This window comes from Malaclemys terrapin, chromosome 4 (assembly GCF_027887155.1).
Source record: "Malaclemys terrapin pileata isolate rMalTer1 chromosome 4, rMalTer1.hap1, whole genome shotgun sequence".
Lineage (NCBI taxonomy): Eukaryota > Metazoa > Chordata > Testudines > Emydidae > Malaclemys > Malaclemys terrapin.
Window position 1 is genome coordinate 574996 of NC_071508.1, and position 27777 is coordinate 602772.

General features: G+C 61.1%; 3 protein-coding genes across 4 annotated transcripts in view; 2 read left to right on the plus strand and 1 right to left on the minus strand.

Annotated features, from left to right (window-relative positions):
* Positions 1-533: 533 nt before the first annotated feature.
* LOC128836689 (programmed cell death 1 ligand 1-like) lies at positions 534-7726 on the plus strand. Of its 2 annotated transcripts, XM_054027190.1 has the most exons (4): positions 548-614; positions 4839-4905; positions 5914-6243; positions 7493-7726. In XM_054027190.1, exons 2-4 carry the CDS (start codon positions 4881-4883, stop codon positions 7657-7659), a joined length of 522 nt encoding a protein of 173 aa, XP_053883165.1. In that variant the 5' UTR covers positions 548-614; positions 4839-4880; the 3' UTR covers positions 7660-7726. The 2 variants fall into 2 exon arrangements, with proteins under 2 accessions (XP_053883163.1, XP_053883165.1); XM_054027188.1 differs by lacking the exon at positions 4839-4905 and having other exon boundaries at positions 534-614.
* Positions 7727-8884: 1158 nt separating this feature from the next.
* LOC128836711 (uncharacterized) lies at positions 8885-11006 on the plus strand. The gene is made up of 3 exons (XM_054027237.1): positions 8885-8967; positions 9573-9905; positions 10431-11006. Exons 1-3 carry the CDS (start codon positions 8889-8891, stop codon positions 10649-10651), a joined length of 633 nt encoding a protein of 210 aa, XP_053883212.1. The 5' UTR covers positions 8885-8888; the 3' UTR covers positions 10652-11006.
* Positions 11007-13550: 2544 nt separating this feature from the next.
* The window catches only part of LOC128835455 (natural cytotoxicity triggering receptor 3 ligand 1-like), a 44180-nt gene continuing 29953 nt past the window's right edge, over positions 13551-27777 (minus strand). Inside the window, exons 4-6 of the mRNA XM_054024954.1 lie at positions 15086-15385; positions 14055-14159; positions 13551-13627 (exon numbers count right to left, since the gene is read on the minus strand). Coding sequence (XP_053880929.1) covers positions 13566-13627; positions 14055-14159; positions 15086-15385 — 467 coding nt within the window. The 3' untranslated portion in view covers positions 13551-13565. The remainder of the gene's footprint in view (positions 13628-14054; positions 14160-15085; positions 15386-27777) is intronic.

Genomic DNA, 27777 nt, shown 5'->3' on the forward strand with positions numbered 1-27777 from the left:
ACCCACCGGTAATGCGGGGGGGAATCGCCCAGCTCCCAGACCTCCAGCCTGGGGCTCCCCACCCTTCCCTGAGGGGCATCCCCCCAGCTCACAACCAGGGCCAACAAGGGGGGGGAAGCCGGTATAAATTACCGGGGCCCGGGAGTCCGGAAGGGGACCCGGGGCCCGGCTTCCCCGGCTTCCCCCTCCTCTCGTTGGCCCTGTTTAGCCAGTCCGCCCTTGCTGGGGGGCCCGAAAATTTTTTTTCACTGGGGCCCAAACCCACTCTCAGTGGCCCTGCTCACAACCCCCCCATTGCTTCGCTGTCCCCTCTCCCGGCCCCCAAGGCAATCCCACTCCCCATGACGGGTCCGCCCCTGGGTCCCTGCCCGGATCTCTGCACGCTGGAGTGGTGGGTCGGTGGCGCTCAGAGCCCCGAGCTGTGGGTCCCGCCCAGCCCCGCATCCTGCTCTTATCTCACCCTCCCAGCCAGGCCGGCCCCTCCCCTCCCCTGCCCACTGCAGAAGCAAAAGTAACCAGGACTAGGACTGCCTCACACCAGACCGCCCCACACCGCACGATGACCCTCACCATGGTGCCCGGCCTCCTGCTGCTGCTGCTGGCGAGCGGGGCCCGTGAGTAGCCGCCGGGGCCACCCCCTGCTCCCCGGCCCCAGACCCTGCCCCAGAGGGGCGGCGTAGGCAGGAAACCCGGCCCCGGGGCCAGGGACGGAAGGGTGTGGGGCCAGCCCTGGTGGTGCCTTGGTGGGATGGGGGGTCCGGGCTGGGCACAGGGTGCCGCCGGGGCTTGGGGGATCTCCGAGCCGGAGAGTCTGGTGTGTGAAAGAGGGGAGCTGGAAGCCAGGACTCCTGGGTTCTCTCCCTGGCTCTGGGATGAAAGTGGGGGGCTTGTGGGTTGGAGGGGGGGGGATTGGGAGCCAGGATTCCTGGGTTCTCTCCCCCATGGCCAGGCCCCACTGCAAACCCACGTTGTGCTCCCTCTGGGCTGCTCCTGCCCCCGAGTCCCCTCGCACCCATCACCCGCAACCTGCCCTGGGGGACCAGCTCAGCGCTGACGCCAGGGCCCTGGGGCGACCACCATGGGGCTGGTGTGACGAACTGGGCCTGTTCTCACGGTGGTCTGTGAATGCTGACAGGGGAGTGTGCTGGGATAGTCTGCATTGCAGGATGGGATCTGCCCGAGGGCGCCCGATGGCGCATACCTGAGTGTGTAACATGAGAACCCAGGAAGGGGTTGAAGGTGAGGTGACTCCTTAGCCCGGGAAACTGAACAAAGGCTGTGGGAGGGGTCGCAAAAGGAGAGTGCTGGAAGCAGGCTAGAAGGAGGCTGGAGAGATGGCTGGGAGGCAGAGATGGCTCTGACCCCCCAAAGGGGGGTGGGCTGGCATGCCCTGGGACCCCAAGCTGGACCTAACTGAGGGGGGCCCTGTTGTCTGTGCCTGCAAGACCTGTCTTGGACTGTATTCCTGTCATCCAAATAAACCTTCTGCTTTACTGGCTGGCTGAGAGTCATGGTGAATCGCAGGAAGCCGGGGGTGCAGGGCCCTGAGTCCCCCAATACTCCGCAACAACTGGTGGTAGCGGTGGGATCTACTGCACCCCGGGGACGGCGCTTCCTGCAGTAAGTGACTGGGGAGCAGTAAAACGAAGGGGGATTGACGGGGACCAGGCGCGCTGAAGAGTGAGAGAGAGACGGTTATTACCCCTGGGAATGTGTGACCAGCGAGAAGGACTTTTGCAGTAACAGGGTCCCCCGAGGGGATCGCAGCGAGTGGTCCCAGGGGCGGAGGAGTCTGCAGCTCGACCCTGGCAGAGAGGTGGTGACCTCGAGAAGGGCTGGCACACTAGGGGGCCCCCTGGGAACTGTGGGGAGCTGTGAGCACACAGGCCGGTGAGTGGCCAGCAGGAAGATGTATGCCAAGCGGCTTAAGAGCGACCTGGTGGAGCTGTGCAAGCAGAGGCGGCTGCGCATTGGGAGGCTCACCAAAGAACAGCTCATTGCCCAGCTGGAGGCAGAAGATCGCGCGAATGAACTGATCCCTGTGTCTCAGGGAAGCAGCCTGGCAAATGCAGCGCAGGCACCAGTGTCTGTCCCAGCTGGGAGTGGTCAGCCGGCTGCTGAGGGCGTCCCGAGACCCCTCCTTCCTATGCCTAGGGGAAGGGTGGGGAGGAGCCCAGCAAATACCGAAGGCGCCGTGGCCCCCCCGGCCAGCAGGGGGTCCCCCCGGCGAAGCTCGCCGGCCAGCAGAGGATCCTCCCGGCGACGTTCGGCATCCGGGGAGCGGAATTGGCTGGAATGGGAGAAAGAGCTAAAACTGAGAGAGCTGGAGGATCGTGAACAACAGAGACAGCATGAACGGGAGGAGAAAGAGAGACAGAGACAGCATGAACGGGAGGAGAAAGAGAGACAGCATCAGCGTGAACGGGAGGAGAAAGAGAGACAGCATCAGCGTGAAGAGAGAGAGCGTCAGCAGGAACGGGAGGAGAATGAGAGACAGAGACAGGAGAATGAGAGACAGCGTCAGCATGACCTGGAACTGGCGAGATTGAAGGGCAGCGAACCCCCGGCTGCGGTGAGTGAGGGGGGACCCAGGACTTCACGGAGCTTTGATAAGTGCATCATGGCCCCATACAAGGAGGGGGAGGACATGGATGACTTCCTGGAGGCCTTTGAGACGGCCTGCGAGCTGCACCGGGTGGATCCCGCGGACAGACTCCGGGTCCTTACCCCCTTACTGGACCCCAAATCCGTGGCATTGTACCGCCAACTGGGAGAGGCAGAGAAAGGGGACTACGAACTATTCAAAAAGGCCCTGCTACGAGAGTTTGGGCTGACTCCTGAGATGTACCGGGAAAGGTTCCGGAGTCAAGATAAAACCCCTGAGATCTCATATCTGCAACTAGCCGCCCGCATGGAAAGATACGCCAGCAAGTGGGCTGGTGGGGCCCAGACGAAGGAGGACCTGATTAAACTGCTGGTACTGGAGCAACTGTATGAGCGGTGCCCATCCGACCTGAGGCTGTGGTTGGTGGACAGAAAGCCAGAGAACCCGCGACACGCCGGGCAGCTGGCTGATGAGTTTGTAAGGAGCCGGTCAGGGGGTGGCAGGGAGGAGTCCCAAAGGAGCAATCCCACAACAACACAGAGAGAGAGTCACCATGGGACCTCCCCGTGGGAAAATACAGAAAAACCCCATCAGAGGGGAACATCCGGCATCAGGACCATCCGACCCACTCAAGGGGACCCATGGGACATGGGCTGCTACCACTGTGGCCAAAAGGGCCACATACGGGCCCAGTGCCCCAGGCTCAGGGACAGACTGAGCAGGCCGAACCCACAGAGGGTTGACTGGGTAGAGGCCCAGCCCGGCGAGAGGCAGCATTCCCAGGGAAGGGGGGCTGGCAGAGTACCACCTGCTAAGGAGGGAGGAGAGCCCCAGGCCAGCTTCTCTGGGGGGCCAGATGCTCCGGATTCAAAGTTCTCCGTTTACAGGGTTGGCGCGGGGCTGTCCCTGCGGAGCGAGTGCCTTGTTCCCCTGGAGGTGGATGGGAAGGAAGTTTATGGTTACTGGGACACGGGCGCAGAGGTGACACTGGCCCGGCCCGAGGTGGTGGCCCCAGATCGGGTGGTGCCCAACACCTTCCTGACCCTGACCGGGGTGGGCGGGACCCCATTCAAGGTTCCCGTAGCGAGGGTACACCTGAAATGGGGGGCCAAGGAGGGCCCCAAGGACGTGGGAGTGCACCACCATTTGCCCACTGAGGTGTTGATGGGGGGGACCTAGAGGACTGGCCCAGCAGCCCCCAGACCGCCTTAGTTGTGACCCGCGGTCAGAGCCGGCGAGGGGCACTGCGCCCTGGCCTTGGGGGGGGTGCCTTGCCTGAGGCGCGGGACTCTAACCTGGTGGGGAGGGAACGCCCAGGGACGCGGCTCAGGGAGGCTGCAGCTTCGGACCCAGCGGGCGAGAAAGAGCAGGTGGCCATCCCCGTCCCAGCTGCTGAGTTCCAGGCCGAGTTGCAGAGAGATCCCTCCTTGCGGAAGATAAGGGACCTGGCCGACCTCAATGCGGTACAGACCATGGGACGAGGTGGCCGGAAAAGGTTCCTGTGGGAGAAGGGGTTCCTGTACCGAGAATGGGCTCCCCCAGGGAAAATGGAGTCAGGGGGGATCAGGAGGCAGCTGGTGGTACCCCAGAAGTATCGCCACCAGCTGCTGTGCCGGGCCCATGACATTCCCCTCTCAGGGCACCAGGGAACCTGGCGTACCCAGCAGAGGCTGCTACGGAGCTTTTACTGGCCTGGGGTCTTTGTTACTGTCCGACAGTACTGCGGATCCTGTGACCCCTGTCAGAGGGGGAGGAAGGCCTGGGACAAGGGGAAAACAGCTTTAGGACCCTTGCCCAGCATAGAGGAGCCTTTTTGGAGGGTGGCCAAGGTTAAAAGGGCGGCTCTAAACCAAGAGAGCCCAAAGCACAGACCTCCAGACTGGAGCGCTGGGAGAAGACCACAGCCCAGTTGGAGCCCCAGAGGTATGGGGGTGGGAAAAGGGCGCAGGCCGCATAAACCTTCCCACATGCGAACTGCGAGTGCCATCAAGCACCCCCAACCTAAGGGGTAGCGTGAAACTGGAGGGGCCTGGTGTAATTCTCACCAAGGAATGGGAGGGATGCGGGGGCATCCATGGGAACGGGGGTAGGTTCGAACTTCCCCGGGTCACTGGCTAAAGTGACCCTGCTCAGTTCGGTCTCGAAGGGGGGAGAGATGTGACGAACTGGGCCTGTTCTCACGGTGGTCTGTGAATGCTGACAGGGGAGTGTGCTGGGATAGTCTGCATTGCAGGATGGGATCGGGCGCCCGAGGGCGCATACCTGAGTGTGTAACATGAGAACCCAGGAAGGGGTTGAAGGTGAGGTGACTCCTTAGCCCGGGAAACTGAACAAAGGCTGTGGGAGGGGTCGCAAAAGGAGAGTGCTGGAAGCAGGCTAGAAGGAGGCTGGAGAGATGGCTGGGAGGCAGAGATGGCTCTGACCCCCCCAAAGGGGGGTGGGCTGGCATGCCCTGGGACCCCAAGCTGGACCTAACTGAGGGGGGCCCTGTTGTCTGTGCCTGCAAGACCTGTCTTGGACTGTATTCCTGTCATCCAAATAAACCTTCTGCTTTACTGGCTGGCTGAGAGTCATGGTGAATCGCAGGAAGCCGGGGGTGCAGGGCCCTGAGTCCCCCAATACTCCGCAACAGCTGGCAAGGGGGGTGTTATGGCCACAGAAGTGGTTAACGCTGCTGGGGGGTGCACGGAGTCCCGACCCTTTGGGGGTTCAAAAGAGAGCTAGATACGTTCATGGAGGATATGACTATCAGTGACTGCTAGCTATGGGCAGGGGTGGTGTCCCTAGCCTCTGTTTGCCAGAAGCTGGGAATGGGCGACAGGGGATGGATCACTTGATGATTCCCTGTTCTGTTCATTCCCTCTGGGGCACCTGGCACTGGCCACTGTCAGAGACAGGATATCGGGCTAGATGGACCTTTGGTCTGACCCAGTCTGGCCGTTCTTATGACAAAGTCAGGCCGAAGAGTTGCCCGATTAGTAGGAAGGCAGGTCGGGCAGGTGGTGTTGGCTTTGGGGTGGGGGTTGGATGTGGCGCTGCGTGGGGGTCAGACACAGGGCAGGGGTCCTGCTCCCCACCCCAGCATGGGAACAGCTGTGGGGAGGATGGCCCCTGAGGAGAGCTTGAAGTAGGAGACAGGCTGTGGGTACAGGGGTCGGGTGGGAGCTGGGGCCGGGGGCTCAGGCTGGGGGGCACGTGGGGGTGGGGGGATTGGAGGGGGCTCAGTCCCTGGGGGGGGTGTCTCCCCCCGGGCTGCCCCACCCATGCCCCGCAGAGCGGCGAGTAACCCCGTCTGTCTGTCTGCGCAGGGGGTGCCCTGGTGGTCTCCGTCCCCACTTCCCCGGTGCGGGCCCAGCCGGGCTCCGACCTGCTCCTGGGCTGTCACTTCTCCGTGGGGGGCACCGTGGACATGGAGCTGCTGGTGGTGCAGTGGAAGCTGGGGGGCCGCCTGGTGGCCGAGTTCGATAGCACCCCGTCGTACCCCAGGGCCGGGGCCAGCCTGTCCCTGGAGGGGCTGCGGGTCGGCAACGCCTCCCTGCTCCTCCCGCGGGTGGGGGGCGCCGATGCCGGGCTCTACACCTGCATGGTCATCCACTCCCCGAGCCGGGAGAGCCGGCAGGTGGAGCTGCGTGTGGAAGGTAACTGCAGGATGGGCTGGGGGGGGCAGGGCTGGTTGGGGGGCAGGGTCCCAGGGCAGAGGCCAGAGGGGCCGTGGCTCCAGCGTTGGGTCCAGAGCCGCCCCGTGGCCCCAGCACCTCTGGATAGATCTGTGTTGGGAGCTCCTGCCCACATGGCGATCAATGGAGGGGAGGGTCCCAGCTGCTTTGAGGGGTCAGCTCCACTAAGCCACCTCCCCAGCTGCCCCTTCCCCATGGCCCAGCCAAGTCTCCATGGACAGCACCGTGGGGGCAGATGGGGGCGGTTGGGGGCCAGAGCCCCATCCTCCCCACAGCACCCCCACTTCTATACATGCCTCTGCAGCACCCCTACTGCCCATCCCCCACCAGAGCCCCATCCCCCTCTGCACCCCCACTTCTATATACACCTCTGCAGCACCCCCCACTGCCAGAGTCCCACCCCCCATTGCACCCCATTCCCCACACAGAACCCCCATTTCGCTACATGCCTCCGCAGCACCCCCCACTGCCCATCCCCGGCCAGAGCCCCACTTCCCACTGCACCCCCCGCTGCACCCCATTTCCCCCACAGAACCCCATCCTCCCCACAGCACTCCCACGTCTATACACGCTTCCACAGCACCCCTCACTGTCCATCTGTCACAGAGTGTGGGGGGACACAAGGCCCTGCACCCCCGGCTTCCTGCAATTCACCATGACTCTCAGCCAGCCAGTAGAGCAGAAGGTTTATTTGGATGACAGGAATACGTCCAAGACAGGTCTTGCAGGCACAGACAACAGGACCCCCCTCAGTTAGGTCCATCTTGGGGTCCCAGGGCCCCCAGTCCCCTTGGGAGGTCAGAGCCCCGTCTGCCTCCCAGCCATATCACCCGCCAGCTCCTGAAAAACTCCCCCTTCAGCGACCCCTCCCACAGCCTTTGTTCAGTTTCCCGGGCCAAGGTGTCACCTGGCCTCCAACCCCTTCCTGGGTTCTCATGTTACACGCTCAGGTATTCTCCCTCCGTCAGTCTCCCATCCCCCAATGCAGACTATCCTAGCCACACTCCCCTGTCAGCATTCACACACCACAGCAAGAACAGTCCCAGTTCATCACCCCCCCCACACACAGTGCCCCCTGCTGGGTGAGGCGGGGGCGGGAGTAGGTGGGAGCTCCCCCCACAGCGCTGCCCCTGTGACGGAGGCGGCCGGGCCGGCAGGGGCAGGTGTGCGCCGGTCGTGGTGACGGGTGTCCCCGGTTTGTGCCCCGCAGACCCCGCGAAGCTGCCCGCGGAGGAGCCGGAGGCCGTGGCCCCTCACGCCTGCGCCCCCGACCCCGACCCCCTGGTGCTGGAGAAGCTGGACCAGGCGCTGACCCTCCTGCAGCAGATCAGCCGCACGCTGGAGGCGGCGGGCGCCGGGGGTGGGGGGAAGGCCTGAGCCCGGCCCTGACCCCAGGGGGCGCCCGGGCTGCGCAGGGGGGCTGATCTCGGCGCTGTGGGGCATCTTTGGGGCCAGCTGGGGGGGGGATATGCAGAGAGCGGCAGGGGAGGCATCGCGGAGGGAAAGTACCAGGGAGCTGCTGGAACAGGATCGGGGCTGGGGGGGCAGAGGGGGTGGGGGCTTTGCTTGGTGCTGCCTGTGGGGGGATGTGGCAGGGGGCTGTGCATTGGGGCAGGGCGGGGGTTGTGTATTGGGGGGATGGGGTAGGGGGGCTGTGCATTGGGGGGATGCTGTGGGGGGCTGTGCATTGGGGGGATGCTGTGTGGGGGGGCTGTGCATTGGGGCAGGGCGGGGGCTGTGCATTGGGGGATGCTGTGGGGGGGCTGTGCATTGGGGCGGGGTCTGTGCATTGGGGGGATGCTGTGTGGGGGCTGTGCATTGGGGCAGGGCGGGGGCTCTGCATTGGGGGGATGCTGTGGGGGGGCTGTTCATTGGGGCAGGGCGGGAGTTGTGTATTAGGGGAGATGGGGGCTCAGCTTTCGGGTGGCCCCATGGGGTGGCACTGGGACGCAGGTTGTGAGCTGTTGTCTGAATAAAGCCACTGGTGATGCACGATCTGTGTCCTTGTCTGCAATGCGGGGGGTGGGGGGTGAACCCCACAGTTGGGCCCCCATCCCGGCCCCACACTCTCTGCGCCTGGGGCGGTGGGACAGGCCCCCCCCTGGAGGGGAAGGGGGGTTGCTCCATCCCAGGGGGTGCAGGGTCCGGCCCCTCTCCCTGCTGGGACGCTGCCCGGGAGGGAGGAGAGGGTGTCCCGTGTCCGGGGTATTGGCTGAGGCCTGGCTGGGCTCGGGCAGCGCTGCCCCCGGGAAGGGGCGACTATGACCCGAGGGGAGCGGAGCTCAGAGCCGGGTGGGGGGTCACACACCCCTGGGCTGGGGTCCCCGCGCCGACACAGAGCAGAGCTGGGGCAGGGACCCGCCCCCGCAGGCCCGGCTGGGACAGCCCTACACGGGGGTCCGGGGGTCCCTGGGTCCTGGCCCCACAAGGTCACCGGCTGCCCCAGGATAAAAACAACCCGGGCAGACGGCGCCGACGTGCCTGGGGGGATGGGACAGGACGTCCCAGCCAATCAGGGGGCTGCTGGCCACGTTCGGGGCTTATCGGGGCCCTGCCACACGACTGGCCCTTTATCAGCACGGCCCTGGCACTCCGGTGCAGTGACGATGCCTCCTGCCCCCCTGCGCGCACCCCCAGAGATGTGTCTGCGTGGGGCCATGCTGGCCCTGTGCTGCGTGGCAGCTGGTGAGTATGGAGCCTGTCCCGCCGCAGGCCCCCCGGGTCTCCCCGAGACCGGCCCCTCGCTGCCCCGGGATCTCCCCGAGACTGGCCCCTCAGTGCCCTGGGGTTCCCCTGTGACCTCCCCGAGACTGGCCCCTTGCTGCCTTGGGGGTTCCCCCTGAATCTGCTCAAGATGGGCAGGAGGGCGGAGCCAGCTCAGGGGGGAGATGAGAGCTGCCCCTGCTTTCCCAAAGGGGGAGGGCCAGGCAGTTCCCCCCATCATCCCAGGGCAGGGTGTGGGGACCCCAACAGGAACGACCTGGCCTGGAGAGATTCAAGGCCCATCCAAAGGTTTGGGGGCAGTGGGAACTGTCCAGCAGGGAGCAGAGGCAACCCCAGCCCAGGAGGGGTCCCCCCGCCCCAGAGGATGCTGGGAGTGAACGGGGAACCCCCCCGCCCCAGAGGATCCTGGGAGTGAATGGGACACCCGCCCTGCCCCAGAGGATGCTGGGGGAGAACGGTCACGCCCCAGAGGATGCTGGGAGGGACGGGCGCCCGGCTGGTGGTGCAGCGGGCGGGCCCATGGCAGACCAGCCCCGGCGGGGGTGACCCTGCCCCTCTCCCCGCAGCGGCCTGGCTGCAGGTGTCGGTGGGCCCCTCGCCGGTGCGGGCGCGCCCCGGGCAGCGCGTGGTGCTGGAGTGCCTCGTCGGGGCCGACTACCCGCCCCTGGAGCTGGAGCAGCTGCAGGTGCGCTGGCGGCACGAGGGGCGCACGGTGCTGGAGTTCGCCGGGGCGGTGCGGGCGGCGCGGGCGGGACTCAGCCTGGCCGAGGACGAGGTGAGGAACGGGAACGTCTCGCTGGTGCTGCAGCGCGTCACCGCCAGCGACAGCGGGGAGTGGACCTGCTACATCCTCTACCCGCCCGACCAGGCCCAGGGCAGCCTCACCCTGCGCGTGGCAGGTGAGCACGGGGGGGGGCAAAGCAGCACCAGCGCCCCCTGCTGGGGGGCACCGACCCGCCCGCACGGCCAGTTCTCCTGCCCCCACAGCGCCCCCTGCTGGGGGGCACCGACCCGCCCGCACGGCCAGTTCTCCTGCCCCCTCCCCGGGCAGCCCCCACCCGCTCGCACGGACAGTTCTCCTGCCCCCACAGCGCCCCCTGCTGGGGGGCACCGACCCACCTGCACGGCCAGTTCTCCTGCCCCCTCCCCGGGCAGCCCCCACCCGCCCGCACGGCCAGTTCTCCTGCCCCCCCGGGCAGCCCCCACCGCCCGCACGGCCAGTTCTCCTGTCCCCTCAGCGCCCCCTCCTGGGGGGCACCGACCCGCCCCACTCCTGATTCTGCCTGCACCCACCTGCCTTTCCAGTACCCCGCCCTGCTCCCCATCACCGCCCCGCGGGGTGAGGCCGTGGCTGGAGTGGGGCAGGCTGCCGAGGGGCCGGGACCCTGCAGTGACCCTGACGCGATGCCGTGCTGTTGTTGCAGACCCGACGGTGCCCCCCAACACCTGCCCCCTGGGCGTGGGCGCCCCACGGCTGCGGCAGCTGGAGGAGGTGATCGGGGGCTGCGTCCGCTCGGCCAGCGAGCTCCAGCGGCACCTGGCCCGGCTGGCTGCCGAGGTGAAGGAGTGTCTGGGCAGCCCGGAGGCCGAGGAGAGCCCACCCCGGGCACAGGCTGAGAGCGCCAACCAGACGGCACAGGCGTGAGCCCTCGATCGTCCGCCCAGAGCCCGCTGGGCTCGCAGTGTCCCCGGACACAGCTCCCGCAGCAACGGGGCTGGGATCCCTGGGGACGGACGGGGACACCCACATCACAGCAACGGCTTCGCTTCCGCAGGGTGTGACCGCAAATCCGGGGGGCCGGGATCCTGCGCGCACATGGGGACACAGGCCCCGTCTCCCCTAAGGGGCTCTGGGACATCTCAAGCCGCTGGGGATGCCTGGGGCCGGATGTCAGATGGGGGAGGCTGGCAGGGTCAGGGGCTGACGGCTGGACGCCCATGGGGGGGGTCTATCTGCCTGCACTGTGGCTGTGCCGCTGGGAGACCCCGGGTAGCGAGCTGGGCAGGGACAGCGGGGATGGGGGGCATCCATGGGGGGCTGTTGTTCGGCGTGTCGGGAGGGGGCTGCGTGGGGTGTGATCAGCTCCCAGCGCGGTGCCAGCTGCAGTGCGCGGATAAGGAATAAAACGCTTATCACGCACTGTGTCCTGCTGCCAGTCGGCGGCCGCGTGTCCTTATCCCCGGTGGCTCCGGCCCCTGTGGGGGGTGCAGGGACAGGTCCGATTCTTCTCCCCACAGTCATTTGCCCTGGGCTTCACCCCCCCATACCCCGATTCCCCACTGGGCTGAAGCCCACACTGGGTCTGCCGGCCCAGAGCTCCTCAGCAGCACCGGGCCCCCCCACCCGCTAGGGAAGGAGGTGCCGGGTGGTGGCGTCAGGGTGAGCAGAGGCGGGTACACCGGTGCAAGCCGGGCATAGCCGAGCAGTTGCCCAGCATGATGGGCCATAGCTAGGGTGACCCAAAGGGAAAACGGGGCACCGCATGGGGCTGGCCGGAGCCGTCTCCCATCCCCCCACGCAGGGCTGGCATCGCCGCTCGTCCCCCCCGTATGTTCCTCCACACCCCACTTTTTTGACAAAACTGGGCATTTGACCCAACTGTTGGCCAGAGCAAACGGGACAGATGCCTTCTTCTGCCAAAAGCCAGGATGGCCGGGACAGGGCTTGCAGAAGGGACTGTCCTGGCCAAACCGGGATGTACCGTCACCCCGTAGCCAACACATACCTCGGCGGTGGTGCCCGGGCAGCCAGCGTGTGCTTAGCCCCGCAGTGCAAGAGGGAGGAAATGCCGCATGCAGATGGGGCCAGGCCCACTGCACCGGGCCTCAGGGGGCACCCCGTCTGCTCCCCGGGGACTGGGGAGGGAGCTCTCCGAATGCACCTCTCCCTCTCCACCAAGCCCAGGGCGCACTGGGCAGGGGCTGCACCCCCCCCTTTGCACCCTGCCCTGGGCAGTGGCATCTGCAGGAGACCTCAGAGAACGATGGCCCCCCCTGTGCCCAGTGGGGTGGGGGAGCTGCTGCCCCATACCTGGCTGGGAGGGGGCTTGACAGACGGGGGTGTGGACAGAGCAGGCCAGGGAGAACGTGGGAGTCTCCGTGGGGTCTCCCTGTCACAGGTTCGGTCACAGAGACCCCCTTGGGACTGTCACCTGATGTGCTGAAGTGACCTCTGAGCCTGTTTTCCCTGCCAGTTTGGGACTCCAGAACTATGCCTTGTGGAGCCAGACGCCAGCCTGCTGCAACACAGAGCCAGGGTCTGAACCACACCCCCAAAGCTGCAGACTTCAACCCAAAACTGCTCAGCATGTCACCTCTCTTCAGCACCCAGACACCCAGCTCCCAATGGGATCCAAACCCCAAATCAATCCGTTTTACTCTGTATAAAGCTTATACAGGGTAAACTCATAAATTGTCCCCACTCTATATCACTGATAGAGAGATCTGCACAGCTGTTTGCTCCCCCAGGTATTAAATAATTATAAAAAGTAGGATTGAAGTGGTTCCAAGTAATAACAGACAGAACAAAGTAAGTCACAAAGCAAAATAAAACAAACCACGCAAGTCTAAGCCTAATACATTAAGAAACTGAGCACAGGTAAATCTCACCCTCAGAGATGTTCCAATAAGCCTCTTTCACAGACTAGACTCCTTCCTAGTCTGGGCCCAATCCTTTCCCCTGGTACAGCCCTTGTTCCAGCTCAGGTGGTAGCTAAGGGATTTCTCATGACTGGCAGCCCCCTTTGTCCTGTGTCACGGACTCACAGATCGTGCCCACTCTTGGCCCCGTGCGGTCCCTGGGGGGAACTCCCTTCAGTGTGACAGCCCTTCTCGGGGGTCCACTCTCTCAGGGTCAGGTCCCTCCACCTCTTGGGGCCGCACCTCTCTGAGCCTTAGCACGTCTGTCTCTGCCGTGGGCCCCCTCAGGGAGTCCCCTCGCTCTGGACCCCCGGGGCCTCCACCCCCCCAAAGGGAATAACGCAACCCTGTTCAATAGACTGGAAAATATTCCCCAAAGCCCCTTCACACCCTTTCCTGGGGAGGCTAGAGAATAATATACCAACCAATTGCTTAGCAATGTGAGCACAGACCAACCCCCCCGCGCCCTCCCCTACTCTACAGAGATCCCCTGGAGAGGGGAAGCAGGGCTGGGTCCAGGGGGAGGCCGAACTGTGCCCACTCAGCTCTGTGGAGTACCCGAGACTGTGGGGTGTCCCCCCGTCCCATCTCCCGTACTGCCCGGTGATGGAAGTAACTCCATAGGCTGTGACTCTTGCCGCTACACTGCGAAAGGGAGGTCACACTGGGGCCTTATCGAGTTTCTGAGGCCACTGAATGCGCCCAGAAGCGCAGGACCCACTGACACAGACTCGGGACTTTGCTACAGCTTGCAGTGTCCAGCGGGCCTAGCTTCCCAGGGTTGTGTCTGGGACCGGAGATATCGGCTGGTGTCATTTGGTTGCACAATCCAAGGAGCAGCTGACACGCCAGAGGCTGTGTGTGACCAGCCCAGGGGTGGGGAGTCTCACAGCAGATCAGGGTGAGCCTGGCTCCCAGAGTCAAGCGTTGGAGTGACCTCGCAGATCACTGATCCGGATAGCAACAGAGGGGAACGTCACAACTGGAAAGGAACAAAATGACAAGTGAACATGGGCACAAACTGGAGAACAGCCTCCAGAGACTGAGACGACCTTCAGGAAGTGGAGAGCTTCCCAGTACCCCGGCACTTGGTACTTGGGCCCCTACCTGTTCCGTCTAAGCTAGTTTATCTACCAGATGCACATGGTCAGAAACTATAAATAACGATTATAGATTTTCAGACAGAAAGGTGAAAAATTGATTAAGCCTAAATTGGGTGGACGTGTGCCTCAGTTTCCCACCTTACAGGCCACTCCAGCCCCCCCCCCGCAGGCCATTCCAGTCCCCCATAGCCCCTGGTGGTGACCCAGGGTATGTTACAGTCACCTCAACTCTATCCAGACTCTGAGCTAACTCTGAGGCCACGTAGCCCCCTCACCCCCCGTTACACTGGGATTGACATTTTTTACCTGACTGGTAGTCCTTCCCTTTACAGACCCGGCATGCACACAGCAATAGGAAAGTCACGAGGAGGAGGATCCCTGAGACAAGTGCGACTATGTCACCTGTCCACCCTGCGCCATGAGAGAGAAAGCATCAGGCTGCGTTACCAGCATCAGAGCCAGGAGCAGCGGGGGGAGGGGGGGGAAATGGACACACATGGCCTGTGCACTGTTTAACGTGGCAGTAGTTTGTGGGCTGGGGCTGTGCTGTCCCCCCACACTGCAAGCCTTGGGCAGGAGCAGAGCGGCGCTGGCAGGGGTAGCTGATAAAGCTCCCTCACCTCAAAACGCAGCCCCTGTCAGCGGCGCCAGACACTTCCCGGGGGGGGGGGGGGGCTGAGGTGGGCCTGACCCCCCCTTCACCATGAGACCTGACACCTCTGCATGGCCCCACCCCTGGGGCCCCAACCACTCATAAGAACATAAGAACGGCTGTACCAGGTCAGACCAAAGGTCCATCCAGCCCAGTGTCCTGTCTACCGACAGTGGCCAATGCCAGGTGCCCCAGAGGGAGTGAACCTAACAGGCAATGATCAAGTGATCTCTCTCCTGCCATCCATCTCCACCCTCTGACAGACAGAGGCTAGGGACACCCTTCCTTACCCATCCTGGCTAAGTGTGTGGGTTTGATGCAACTGCAGAGCCCCCTCCCCCACTTCCTGGGGGAGGGGAGACAAAATTCCCCTTCACCCCACTAAAGATCCTACTGCCACTGGCCCCTGTAGCGCTGAGGGCTCCAGCCCCCAGATACTGACCCCATTGTACCAGCCCCCAATTCCTGAGGGCTCCAGCATCTCCCCTCCTCCCCTCCAATTTTCTCTGCTCTTGTGCGTGCGGTCCCCTCTTTAGCTCACTCTCTGGTCCCACAGCCCCAGGAATCTCTCCCCTCTGATGGGAGCTGGGGACTGGGGTGTGACAAGGGAAGAGTCTCCCCTGAGCAGTGACCAATCGGGGTAAGGGGTCCCCAAGGGAACCATTCCCCCTGCACAGACGCTTACATGTGATTATCAGGGCAAACTCCTCCTGCAGGGGCTGAACCAGAGCCGCGTGGCTGACGCGGCAGGTTAAGATGCTGCCTTTGTCCCAATCCATGGGGGTGAAGGTGTAGGTCAGGGTGAGGTTAAAGGTCCCGTCCAGGTTCCTCTGCAGGGGAGAATATGTGGATTCAGTCCGAACCCGCCCGTCTCTCAGCCACGTGACGGTGATGTCCCTGGGGTAGAATCCCCACATGTGGCAGGGGAAGGAGGTCTCTCTAAATATAATTCCCGATCGCTGGGGGATGATGATCCTTGGAGCGGCTGGAAATAAGGGAGAGAGGCTGAGTTGGAATCTGATGCACCGAGAGGCAAACGGCCCTGGTCGGTCTGAGCTCCCTGGGATCCTGCAGGAGCGAAAGGCCCGTTTGCCTGGCTGGGCCAAGGACACGTTTGTGTGGTCCCCGACTGATCCAGTCCTGCAGGGGATAGCCAGGGAACTGGTCCTGCCCCATAGCTCCTTCTCCACCCTGGTCAGTCTGGCCCCAGCAGCTCCCCCCTGCTCCCCACATGCTGCTGGCTCTGCCCACAAACGCCAGGGAGCTGCTGGATATTCCAGGTCTTGCCCCCGACAGCAGCTGGCTCCCCAACAGAGCCCAGCATGAAGTGGGGCCCGGGGTGGGTAATTCTGCTGTCGGAAAGTCCTGGGGCTCCCGCCAGGCAGCAGCAGGGTGGGAACGAGGTTTCAGTGAAGGTCTCAGGAGCGGCCGTCCCGGAGTGTGGATCTGACCTGAGCTTTGGGGAGCTCTGGCCAGGCCTATGTCGGTTATTCCCTAGTTAATCAGCTCTGATCGTTTGTGCCTCTGTGCAGAAGTGGGAATTTTCTGTACTATTTGTATGAGCCCAGTGCGTGCCTCAGTTTCCCTGGGCACTTTGCATTGTTCCCAGTGGGCAGAGCAGGGTAAAAAGCTACTCCGGGGGCAGAGCAGGAGACGTGAGGTGTGTGTGTCACATAACTGGCTGGGGGAGGGGGCGGAAACTGGGTCATTACGCGACTGGCTGAAACTGAGGGTCACAAAGACAAAGGGAGCCCCAAGGACTGAACAGCTGACACCTGCCCCAGGAAATCCCAGCCGGCGAGCGGGTGACCCCAGCAGGGCTCGGCGGGAGGACAATGGACGCAGGTGACAGGAGGCTGGGATAAGAACTGGCTTTGGAGACACTGCAGCTCTGCCCTTGCCTGGGACTGACAGACAAAGGGACAGGAACAGGGAGAGGAAACCCAGGTGACACCAGCCTCCATAGGGGATGTGACAAAGTGGGACTGTTCTTAATGTTTCCTCTGAATACTGTGTGGGTGCCTCAGTTTCCCCCATGCATTTCTTAAGTCTCTAGGTGGTGGGGAAAGGCCAGTGTGCATAAATCAGCGACACTCTCTCTCCCTGGTGACAAATGGCTAGGGAATAGCTAAAGGTGAACAAAGAGATAGAATCATAGAATATCAGGATTGGAAGGGACCTCAGGAGGTATCTAGTCCAACCCCCTGCTCAAAGCAGGACCAATCCCCAACTAAATCATCCCAGCCAGGGCTTTGTCAAGTCGGGCCTTAAAAACCTTGTGGAAGCAGAGACCGACAACCTCTAAGGAAGGAGACTCCACCACCTCCCTAGGGAACCCATTCCAGTGCTTCACCACCCTCCTAGTGAAAAAGTTTTTCCTAATATCCAATCTAAACCTCCCCCACTGCAACTTGACCATTGCTCCTTGTTCTGTCATCTGCTACCACTGAAAACAGCCGAGTTCCATCCTTTTTGGAACCCCCTTTCAGGTAGTTGAAAGCAGCTATCAAATCCCCCCCTTACTCTTCTCTGGTCAATGATGGGATATTAAAAGTTACTACAGAGAACATTTTCCAGAGGGTCTGGCTAGAGAATCTTGCCCACATGCTCGGGGTTCAGCTGATCGCCATATTTGGGGTCGGGAAGGAATTTTCCTCCAGGGTAGATTGGCAGAGGCCCTGGAGGTTTTTCGCCTTCCTCCGCAGCATGGGGCAGGGGTTGCTGGCTGGAGGATTCTCTGCGACTTGAAGTCTTTAAATCACAGAATTTGGGGACTTCAACAGCTGAGTCAAGGGAGAGAATTATTCCAGGAGTGGGTGGGTCAGCTTTTGTGGCCTGCATCATGCGGGAAGTCAGACTAGATGATCATAATGGTCCCTTCTGACCTTAAAGTCTATGAGTCTTCTGCAGACTAAACAATCCCAGTTCCCTCAGCCTCTCCTCATAAGTCATGTGCTCCAGACCCCAAATCATTTTTGTTGCCCTCCGCTGGACTCTTTCCAATTTTTCCACATCCTTCTTGAGTGTGGGGCCCAAAACTGGACACAGTATTCCAGATGAGGCCTCACCAATGTCAAATAGAGGATTATGATCACGTCCCTCGATCTGCTGGCAATGCCCCTACTTATACAGCCCAAAATGCCATTAGCCTTCTTGGCAACAAGAGCACACTGTTGACTCATATCCAGCTTCTCGTCCACTGTAACCCCTAGGTCCTTTTCTGCAGAACTGCTGCCTAGCCATTCGGTCCCTAGTCTGTAGCAGTGCATGGGATTCTTCCGTCCTAAGTGCAGGACTCTGCACTTGTCCTTGTTGAACCTCATCAGGTTTCTTTTGGCCCAATCCTCTAATTTGTCTAGGTCCCTCTGTATCCTATCCCTACCCTCCAGCATATCTACCACTCCTCCCAGTTTAGTGTCATCTGCAAACTTGCTGAGGGTGCAGTCCACACCATCCTCCAGTTCATTAATGAAGATGTTGAACAAAACCGGTCCCAGGACCGACCCTTGGGGCACTCCACTTGATACCGGCTGCCAACTAGACATGGAGCCATTGATCACTACCCGCTGAGCCCGACGATCTAGCCAGCTTTCTATCCACCTTACAGTCCATTCATCCAGCCCATACTTCTTTAACTTGGCGGCAAGAATACTGTGGGAGACCATATCAAAAGCTTTGCTAAAGTCAAGGAATAACACATCCACTGCTTTCCCCTCATCCACAGACCCAGTTATCTCATCATAGATGCAATTAGGTTAGTCAGGCACGACTTCCCCTTGGTGAATCCATGCTGACTGTTCCTGATCACTTTCCTCTCCTCTAAGTGCTTCAGAATTGATTCCTTGAGGACCTGCTCCATGATTTTTACAGGGACTGAGGTGAGGCTGACTGGCCTGTAGTTCCCCGGATCCTCCTCCTTCCCTTTTTTAAAGATGGGCACAACATTAGCCTTTTTCCAGTCATCTGGGACCTCCCCCGATCACCATGAGTTTTCAAAGATAATGGCCAATGGCTCCGCAATCACATCCGCCAACAACTTTAGCACCCTCGGATGCAGCGCATCCGGCCCCATGGACTTGTGCTCATCCAGTTTTTCTAAATAGTCCTGAACCACTTCTTTCTCCACAGAGGGCTGGTCACCTTCTCCCCATGCTGTACTGCCCAGTGCAGCAATCTGGGAGCTGTCCTTTTTTGTGAAGACAGAGGCAAAACAAGCATTGAGTACGTTAGCTTTTTCCACATCCTTGGTCACTAGGTTGCCTCCCTCATTCAGTAAGGGGCCCACACTTTCCTTGACTTTCTTCTTGTTGCTAACATACCTGAAGAAACCCTTCTTGTTACTCTTAACATCTCTTGCTAGCTGCAACTCCAAGTGTGATTTGGGCTTCCTGATTTCACTCCTGCATGCCTGAGCAAGATTTTTATACTCCTCCCTGGTCATTTGTCCAATCTTCCACTTCTTGTAAGCTTCTTTTTTGCATTTAAGATCAGCAAGGATTTCACTGTTTAGCCAAGATGGTCGCCTGCCATATTTACTATTCTTTCTACACATCGGGATGGTTTGTTCCTGCAACCGCAATAAGGATTGTTTAAAATACAGCCAGGTCTCCTGGACCCCTTTGCCCTTCATGTCAGGATCCTGAACTCGACCATCTCATGGTCACTGCCTCCCAGTTCCCATCCACTTTTGCTTCCCCTACTAATTCTTCCCTGTTTGTGAGCAGCAGGTCTAGAAGAGCTCTGCACCTAGTTGGTTCCTCCAACACTTGCACCAGGAAATTGTCTCCTACACTTTCCAAAAACTTCCAGGATTGTCTGTGCACCGCTGTATTGCTCTCCCAGCAGATATCAGGGTGATTAAAGTCTCCCATGAGAACCAGGGCCTGCGATCTAGTAACTTCTGCTAGTTGCCGGAAGAAAGCCTCGTCCACCTCATCCCCCTGGTCTGGTGGTCTATAGCAGACTCCGACCACAACATCACCCTTGTTGCTCACACTTCTAAACTTAATCCAGGTGCCCTCCTGGCCCGGGAAAGAGACAAAGCCCAGGGAAGGAGCGGCTGGAGGGGGTTTCAGTTTGGAGCTGGCTGGGGACTAGGAGTGAGGGCAGATGGGGGTGTCTAGCTCACTGGGCCCCAGAATGGACCTGATTGAGGGGTCCCGTTCTCTGTACCTACAAGCTCTGTTTTAGACCATGTTCCTGTCATCTAATAAACCTCTGTGTTACTGGCTGGCTGAGAGTCACGTCTGACTGCGAAGTGGGGGTACAGGGCCCTCTGGCTTCCCCAGGACCCCGCCTGGACGGACTCACTGTGGGAAGCACACGGAGGGGCATAGGCTGAATGCCGCAAGGTCAGACCCAGGAGGTGAAGCCGTGTGAGCTTCTTGCCCCGAAGACAGTCTGCTCCAAGGGAGAGGAGGCTCCCCAGAGTCCTGACTGGCTTTGTGGGGAGCAGTTCCAGAGCATCGCCCGGGGACTCCGTGACAGGGGGTGTAACCCCACAGGGCCCCAGAGATTCTCTGGGCTCGGTGGCTCGCAGGACGGTTTGGTTACATGCCTGCGGGGCCGTCAGATATTTTCTGAGGACAAGTCTACATTGCTAAATTAACGTGACCCAAATTACATTAGCGTACAGCTAGCACAGGAATTCAATTGCTTTGGCACGTCCATGCTACGGCCCTTGTGTCAGCGGTGCGCGTCTCTGGTGAGGTGGGAATGGTCTTAATGTTCTGTTGGAATGCTGCGTGTGCCTCAGTTTCCCCTATGGGTATCTAGGTGGTGGGACAAGGGTGTGTGATCGCTGCAGAGACCCCTAGCAGGCAAGCGTGACTGCGACTGGCAGCCTGGGCACAGAGAACGTCTGACACTGTATCCTGGCAACTGATGGCCGGGCCCATCCTCTGCAAGGAGCCAGCCGGAGGTGATGGAGAACGAAGAGACCAGGTGACCGGTTTGCCCAGGAAAGAGACAGAGCCCGGAAGCAGGGCAGCTGGGCATGACTGAGGCTGGGCTGCTGGAAGGTGGTCAGTCTCCTGGTGTGGGACTCGGGGTGTGGGGGTGTACAAGAGTTGGCCGGGGCTCAACCCGCTCCGGGGAGCCACACCGACTCACTACCCTTGAGGCTGGGGCACTTGGTCTGGCAGCACGATCTTCTCTGGCAGCCCTGAAAGGTACAGTAGGCCCGGCCCTGGCTCAGGGCAGCACCAACGTTATCCGGGCTCAGACCCTCAGTTAGGGCTGAGCAACGGTCAACAAAGTATATAAGCTCAGGCTCTAGGCCAGGGCTGGGCACCACCAGTAATAGGCCTGAGCCTCAACAGGCCTGGGAGAAGGGGAGTCTGCCGCCCAAGGGGTGGGTGGCAGGGGGGGACGCAGGTCCTCCCACTCCACTGCGTCCCAGCCCGGGGCCCTAGCAGCGACGGAAACTCGCTGCTGTCAGTGGGGATCCCGGCCGCAACACACCGACCTCGGCTCTGGCAGTGCAGCAGCCAGACTGGGTTCGGCTGCCCTCGGGCTACTTCCACACTCCCCCTCGGGGCCTACCTTAGGGTTACCATATTTCAGCAAGCAAAAAAGAGGACGGGAGGAGCCCCGCCCCAGCCCCGCCCCTGCCCCTCCCACTTCCCGCCCCCCCCAGAACCCCCAACCCTCCCCCCATTCCTTGTCCCCTGACTGCCCCCTCCAGGGACCCCTGCCCCTAACTGCCCCCCAGGACTCCACCCCCTATCTAAGCCTCCCTGCCTCTTGTCCGCTGATTGCCCCAACCCTTATCCACACCCCCACCCCCAGACAGACCCCTGGGACTCCCACGCCCCATCCAACCACTCCCCACCCCCTGACAGCCCCCCCCCCAGAACTCCCAACCCATCTAAACCCCTCTGCTCCCTGTCCCCTGACTGCTCCGATCCCTCTCCCCACTCCTGCCCCCTGACAGCTCCCCCCCAGAACTCCCAAACACCCCCCCCACTCCCTGTCCCCTGACTGCCCCCTCCTGGGACCCCTGCTCCTAACTGCCCTCCAGAACCCCACCCCCTACCTAAGACTCCCTGTTCCTTGTCCCCTAACTGCCCCCTCCTAAGACCCCCCCAACTGCCCCCCAGGACCCTACCCCCTACCTGTACCCTGACTGCCCAAAACTTTCTCCACTCCCCCCAAAAAGCCCCCCCCCCGTTTCTTGACTGCCCCCTCCAGAACCTCCCTGTCCCTTCTCCTGCCCCCCCTTACCCTGCTGCTCAGAACAGGGTGTTGGGCTCTGTGCGAGCCGGACACGTGGCTGCGCTTCCCAGCACAACAAAACCCGGTCCCTGGCCCTGCACAACAAAACCCGGTCCCTGGCCCTGCACAGTGCTGCCAGACCGGGTTGCAGGGGAGAGCTGCCGGCTCAGAATGCAGGGCGGATCCGGCTCCTCTACAGCTGCTCCGGAGTCCAGCCCGGGACTTTCCTGCAGCCCTCCCAGCTGCTCGCTCTGCTCTGCCCGGGGAGGGGGGAAATCCCGGACATTGTGAGTGCTTTACAAATTCCCCCCGGACGCTATTTTTAGCACAAAAAGGAGGACATGTCCGGGTAAATCCGGACCAATGGTAACCCTAGCCTACCTAGGGGCTGGTGTCGGCCTCTGGGGGATCCAAGACCATGGGTTCGTCCGGCCAGGGATCATTTGGCAAGTCCAGGAGCTCCTCCGGATAGGAGACGCCGGGCAGGCCTGGCGGCTCCTCGGGGTAGCAGGCGCAGGGCAGGCTCGGCGGCTCCTGGCGGTCACTCTGGGCCGCAGAGGTTTCCCAGTCCCGAGCTAGGCTGGAGACGTCTGGTCTCTCCAGCTGCTGGCGCCAGACTGAGCTCTGAGGGCGAGACTTTATACTTCCGGGTCACCGTCTGACCCTCTGAGGGGCGGGCTCTGAGCTCCCTAGCTCCGCCCACTCCCGCCTCCGGATGGGCTCTTCCCCTTCCGGGGCAGCGGGGAGCCACACTGCCTCACTACAGGGGGGAAGCCCACGGCCCTGGGCCCCCCAAGACGGACTTTGCCGAATCTTCCTAATTTCTGTGCTAACAAGCTGTGTTCCATGCTGGGTTCCCAATGACTAATAAACCTTCCATGTCACACGCTGGCTGGGAGTCACTGCTGACTGCGGAGTTGGGGTGCAGGGCCCTTTGGGGGCATGTAGGCTCCCCAGGTGTCCCAGCCAGGTGGACTCTCACTGCAGGAAGCTCACGGTGTAAACAGGGGGATGAATGCTCCCAGGACAGATCAGGAAGCTCTGAAGACAAGGAGGCTCCTTGCCCTGGTGAGAGTGAGCCCAGCGGGGAGACACGCTGCACTAGACTCCTGTCATTCAGAGCGGTGCCAGAGCACCGAGACTGGGACTCTCCACAGCTGGTGGCAGCAGTGGGATAACTGCACCCTATGGGCGGTTGGCTGATGAGGTCACCAGGAGCGTCCAGCAGGAAGCGACTGGGAGCGGTGAAAGAAAGGAGAGTTAGAGGGAAGAGCAAAGAGATGGCCTAGAACCGTCTCCGTAGGAAAGATGTTGCAGACCTGTGCCGGGGAGGGGGCTGCGCACTGGAAGGTGCACCGGGGCTGAGCTGATTGTGCAGCTGGAGGAGGAGGATTGATCTCAGGAGCAGGGTCCTGACCCACGCGGGGCGACCAAAGTGTCTGGGAGCAGCCGGAGCGGCAGCCAGGCATCCCCAAGACTCGTGTCCCCAGCCAGCAGGGGGTCTTCACGACCGGATTCCCCAACAGTGGCCTGGACTTGGAGCTGAGACTAAAAGAGCCAGGGGGCCACAAGAAGGAATGAGAGGCCAGAGGCACCGACTCTGTGGGTGCTCCAGGCCTGGAGCACCCATGGGCAGCCCCCCCCACCAGCTTCCACCCACCCCCAGTGCCTCCTGCCTGCCCGTGGCCCTGCAGATCAGCATCTCCCGTCTCCCTCCCCGCACCTCCCACCCATTACAAACAGCTGTTCCGCGGCATGCAGGGAGGCTGGGGGAGGAGCCGGGACATGTCACAGTTAGGGGAGGGGGCGGAACCGGGTGGGAAGAGGTGGGTGGGGCCTTGGGGAAAGGGGTGAAGTGGGGCCGGGCCTGGGGCAGAGCAGGGGGTTGAGCCCCCCTCGGCAGTTTGAAAAGTTGGCGCCTGTGATGAGAGGACCGTGAGAAACAGCGAAAGCACAAGGACGAGCTGCAGGAGAAGCAGCGGCAGCATGAACTTTACTGTCCAAGATGGACTTTGCTGGGTGAGTCACTGCTGAGTGCGAAGTGGGGGTGCAGGGCCCACCTGGCTTCCCCAGGAGTTCCGCCCAAGTGGACCTGCTGTGGGACGTGCCCGGGGAGAACAGGGATGCTGAATGCTCAGAGGTCAGAGCCAGGAAGTTCATAGCCAATGAGGCTTTTTCCCGGTGAAAAGGTCCCCAAGGGGGGCAGCACGCTACACCAGAGTCTGGGCTGAGCCTCACACCGAGCAGTTCCAATGCACCGAAACTGCGACTCGGTGAGAACTGGGGTGAGGGGTGGGAAAACTGCAACCCATGGACGGTTGGCTGCTGAGGTGTGACGAAGTGGGGAGTGTTCTTCTTGTTTTCACTGGTTTGCATGCAGAAGGGGTGGGACTCAGTTTCCCTGGGTGTTACTGGTTTAACAAGGTGGTGGGAAAGGGAGTTTGTGGTTACAGAAGGCCAGCGAATGGCCAGGAGAATGGATACCCCAGTGACTGGTGACCTGAATTACTTTACAAAAACTTATCAGAAATAGCATCCTGAAAAGCTGGGACCTGGATTGGGGTCCCCTCCGCCACCCCTTCTCTGTCCCTGAGAAGTGTGACTGCTCCCCTCCAGGAGGTCAGTGACACAGTTCCTTCTCAAAACCTGGGTAACGGGCTGACTCACCCATTGGGTCCTGGGCATCCTCTCCCAAGTGACCAGTGAGGAGACATCCCTGTACCCCACTATTCCTTCCCCAGTTCCCTCCTCGGGGCCTCCTCTAAGACACATTTCTCTGTGCTCCCTAGGAAGGGTTTGATCTCTTGTTCACTGCAGAACTGTGCCAGCTACCAATGGGGACAGTTTCCTTAATCACAGACCACACCTCTCCTGCCCCTGTGCCTGAGGGCATGTTGCCTTCTGCTGGAAAGGAGCCAGTCTCAGCCCCTCCCATACTTGGGAGCACCCTGCTTCCCTGTGTTACAGAGTCACAGAGATCCTCACCCACCTCAGTGGTTCCCTGCCCCTTCTCTGGGCTCTCCTCTGGGACACATTTGTCCCTGCTCCCTAGAGCCGGGTCTGGGGTTCAGCTGTGACCCACTGGCAGCTAACAACCTGGACAGTTCTCTTCCTGGCAGGCATCACATCCCCATCCCTTCCTGATGTGGTGTTACCTCCAGCTGCAGTGCAGGGGCTTGTCTCAACCACCCTCCCCCCTGGAAGCATGTGGCTTCCCCCTGCTGCAGAAGAATCAAGGAGACTCTCTCCCATTCTCCCAGCAGTTTCTGAGAGCTTCCCCTTTCCCTCGGGGGTCCCAGCATAAAACTCCCTCCTGCTGCAGGCAAATACTTTAACCTGAGCTACACAGAAAAAAATCACTATCCAGGAGCGGGTCGCCTAGAAGGTGTTCCATTACCCCCACAGTCACAACACTTCCAAACCTTCCCACCCCACATGGATTTCAGCTAGTGGTACGAGGAATCTGCTTTCGCCCACCCCACAATCTCTGCCATTTGGCCAGGTAACATACTGGCTTTTGGGACCACACGCTGCTTAACCAGAGAGATCTGGGCCTCTGTATCCCTCTGCCCCAAGTATTCCCTGCCATTACTTCTAACAACCTTAACGTGCTCCACATCTGGTTCTGCAGAGGCTAATTTCACAGAACCGATATGACAGGTTTCGATTCCCTGGGGGGGGGGGGAGGTCGTCTGTGGTGAGGACGGCAGAACTAACATGAGCTATTGGTTCCCGGCTTCCTCCCAGCACAGGGCATTTCTTGTTCAGGTGATCAGTGGAGTTACACTAATAGCACCTCCTGGGCTCTTCTGCACTTATGGGTGAGAACCCAGCCTCCCAGCCTCTTGCTAGGGATAAAATGGGATCTCCCCGTCCCACCAGCTTCAAAGCCCTCTTTCAGTGGTTTGTTTTCAGTAGATACCTGGGTCGGTTCAAAGGCAGCAGCAAGAGACGCCATCTCCTGCACAGACCTTACGTCTTTGTCCCATGGACACGGCTTCACATCCGCCTGACACATGCCCAGGAAATGCCCTTGGGCAACCAGATCCAACATGCCCTCACCTCTGCCCCTCACCCACTTTCCCAGCAAATCTTTCTTTTTGTTCACAGATTCCCCATTACTCATCCCAATATCCCTCTTAAGACTCCTGTGACAAAGTGCGTTTTTTTTCTTGTTTTCAGTGGGGTTTCAATGGTTTGCATGCGGAGGGGGTGGGACTCAGTTTCCCTGGGTGTTACTGGTTTAACGAGGTGAGGGGAGAGGGAGTGTGTTTTGCAGAGGACCGGAGAGAGGACTTGGGGACCCAGCCGATGGCCGGGAGGATGGATACCCCAGCGACCGGTGACCTGGTGACCCAGAGGCCCAGCTGAGGAGACGCAGCCGGTTCTGGACAGTGGGCGGACAATGGGCTGCAGAGTGAGGACCCAGTGACCTAACCAGCTGGTTCCAGCCAGAGGACAGAAGCGAGGAGAGGAGGCCCCAGTTTACGACCATGTTTCCCTGGAGAGAAGACAATGGACAGAGGCGGGGCTTGGGGCCGGGGATCTCAGATGCCCAGCTGGGAGCAGGGGGCTCGGGGCTGGAGAGGGGGAGCAGGCAGAGCCCACCTGGATGCAGAGAGACTGGGATGTGCCGGGCTGAGGGAGGCCAGGCCTGAGGCCCTGAGAGTTTCCTGTGCTGTGTTCAACTCTCAATAAACCCTCCTGTTTTATGCTGGCTGAGAGTCACTCCGGTCTAGAGAACAGGGTTACATCAATCCCTTCGAGGGTGGAGGCCCCGGGGGTCCAGAGCGAGTGGACTCCCTGAGGGGACCCACGGCAGAGACAGACGTGCTAAGGCTCAGAGAGGTGCGGATCCAGGAGGTGGAGGGGCCTGACCCCGAGAAGGGCTGTCACACTGAAAGGGGCACCCCCCCACGAACCGCACAGGGCCAAGAGTGGGCACGATCTGTGAGTCCGTGACAACGTGGTGTCAGCAGTGGGATATTTCGCGGCTGCACCCTGTAGAGGTTGGCTGCGGGCGCAGGCGCTTGGCAGTGAGCGGCTGCCAGCGATAGAACGAGGGTATTGAACGGAACCAGCCTGGACATGGCCTAGAACCAGCTCCGTAAGAGCGACCTGGCCCGTCTCTGCAGGGAGAGGGGGCTGAGCGTGGGGAGACTCACTAAGGAGCGGCTGATTGCTCAGCTTGTAGAGAATGACCCGTCTGAGGCGCAGGCTCCAGACCCCAGGGGGGCTCCCGGGGTGCCCGGAGAGCCGGGGAGTAGCCGTGGGGGCAGTCTGTGTAGTGACCGGGAGTGGGTCAGACCTGACTCCCCAGGCAGTACAGGGAGACCCCAGTCCGGTTCCTCCCTAGAGGAGCTGCGGAGATTGGAGCTGCAGCTGCAAGCGAAGGAGCTGGAGCTGGAGGAGCGGAGGCTGGTGGACAGAGAGAGAGAACGAGCGGACCGTGTAGAGCAGCGGAAGCACGAGTTGGAGATGGACGAGAGGCGGGCCAAGAGGGCCTGCCGCGGGGTAAGTGGGGAAGGGCCCCGAGACGTCAGTGGTGTGGGGAATCTAGACACCAAACTGCTGCCCCAGTTCGAGGAGGGGGCGGATATTGATGCCTACCTCACAGCCTTTGAGAAGGCTTGTGAACTGAACCAGATTGGCCCCGCAGACAGGCTTCGCTGTCTGACCCCCCGGCTGGGTCCCAAAGCCATACAGGCGTTCAGCCAAATGGATGGTGTTGAGACGGGGGACTATGACCTGTTCGAACAGGCTTTGCTGCTGAAGTTTGAACTGACCCCCGAGGTGTACAGGAAACAATTCGGGGGTGTGCGCAAGGCCTCAGGTGTCTCTTACAAGGAGGTCACCAACTTGCTGGGGGAATATCTCCGCAAGTGGGGGAAGGGCGCAGGGGCCACTACCGCAGAGGACGTGTATAACCTGGTGGGGTTGGAGCAGCTGTATGATATCTGCCCTCCAGACCTTAAGATGTGGCTAGTGGACCGGAAGCCCAAAGATCTGCGCCGTGCAGGGGCGCTGGCAGATGAGTTTGTGGACAGCAGATCGGGGGCAGGAGGGAGACCCACATCGGGGACTCATAAGGGGAGTCACCCCGAGACCTCTCAAAGGTGGGACTCCAGGAAGCCCAACTCAGGGGTGCCCGGGACTGCCGGG

Excerpts from the sequence above, each read along its gene's own strand:
- LOC128836711 (XM_054027237.1), top strand. The coding sequence starts at position 8,889 with ATGCCTCCTGCCCCCCTGCGCGCACCCCCAGAGATGTGTCTGCGTGGG. Across the intron at positions 8,968-9,572 it reads CCTGTGCTGCGTGGCAGCTG|CGGCCTGGCTGCAGGTGTCG; the intron begins GTGAGTATGGAG and ends CTCTCCCCGCAG. Across the intron at positions 9,906-10,430 it reads CCTCACCCTGCGCGTGGCAG|ACCCGACGGTGCCCCCCAAC; the intron begins GTGAGCACGGGG and ends CTGTTGTTGCAG.
- LOC128836689 (XM_054027188.1), top strand. The coding sequence starts at position 560 with ATGACCCTCACCATGGTGCCCGGCCTCCTGCTGCTGCTGCTGGCGAGC. Across the intron at positions 615-5,913 it reads GCTGCTGGCGAGCGGGGCCC|GGGGTGCCCTGGTGGTCTCC; the intron begins GTGAGTAGCCGC and ends CTGTCTGCGCAG. Across the intron at positions 6,244-7,492 it reads GGTGGAGCTGCGTGTGGAAG|ACCCCGCGAAGCTGCCCGCG; the intron begins GTAACTGCAGGA and ends TGTGCCCCGCAG.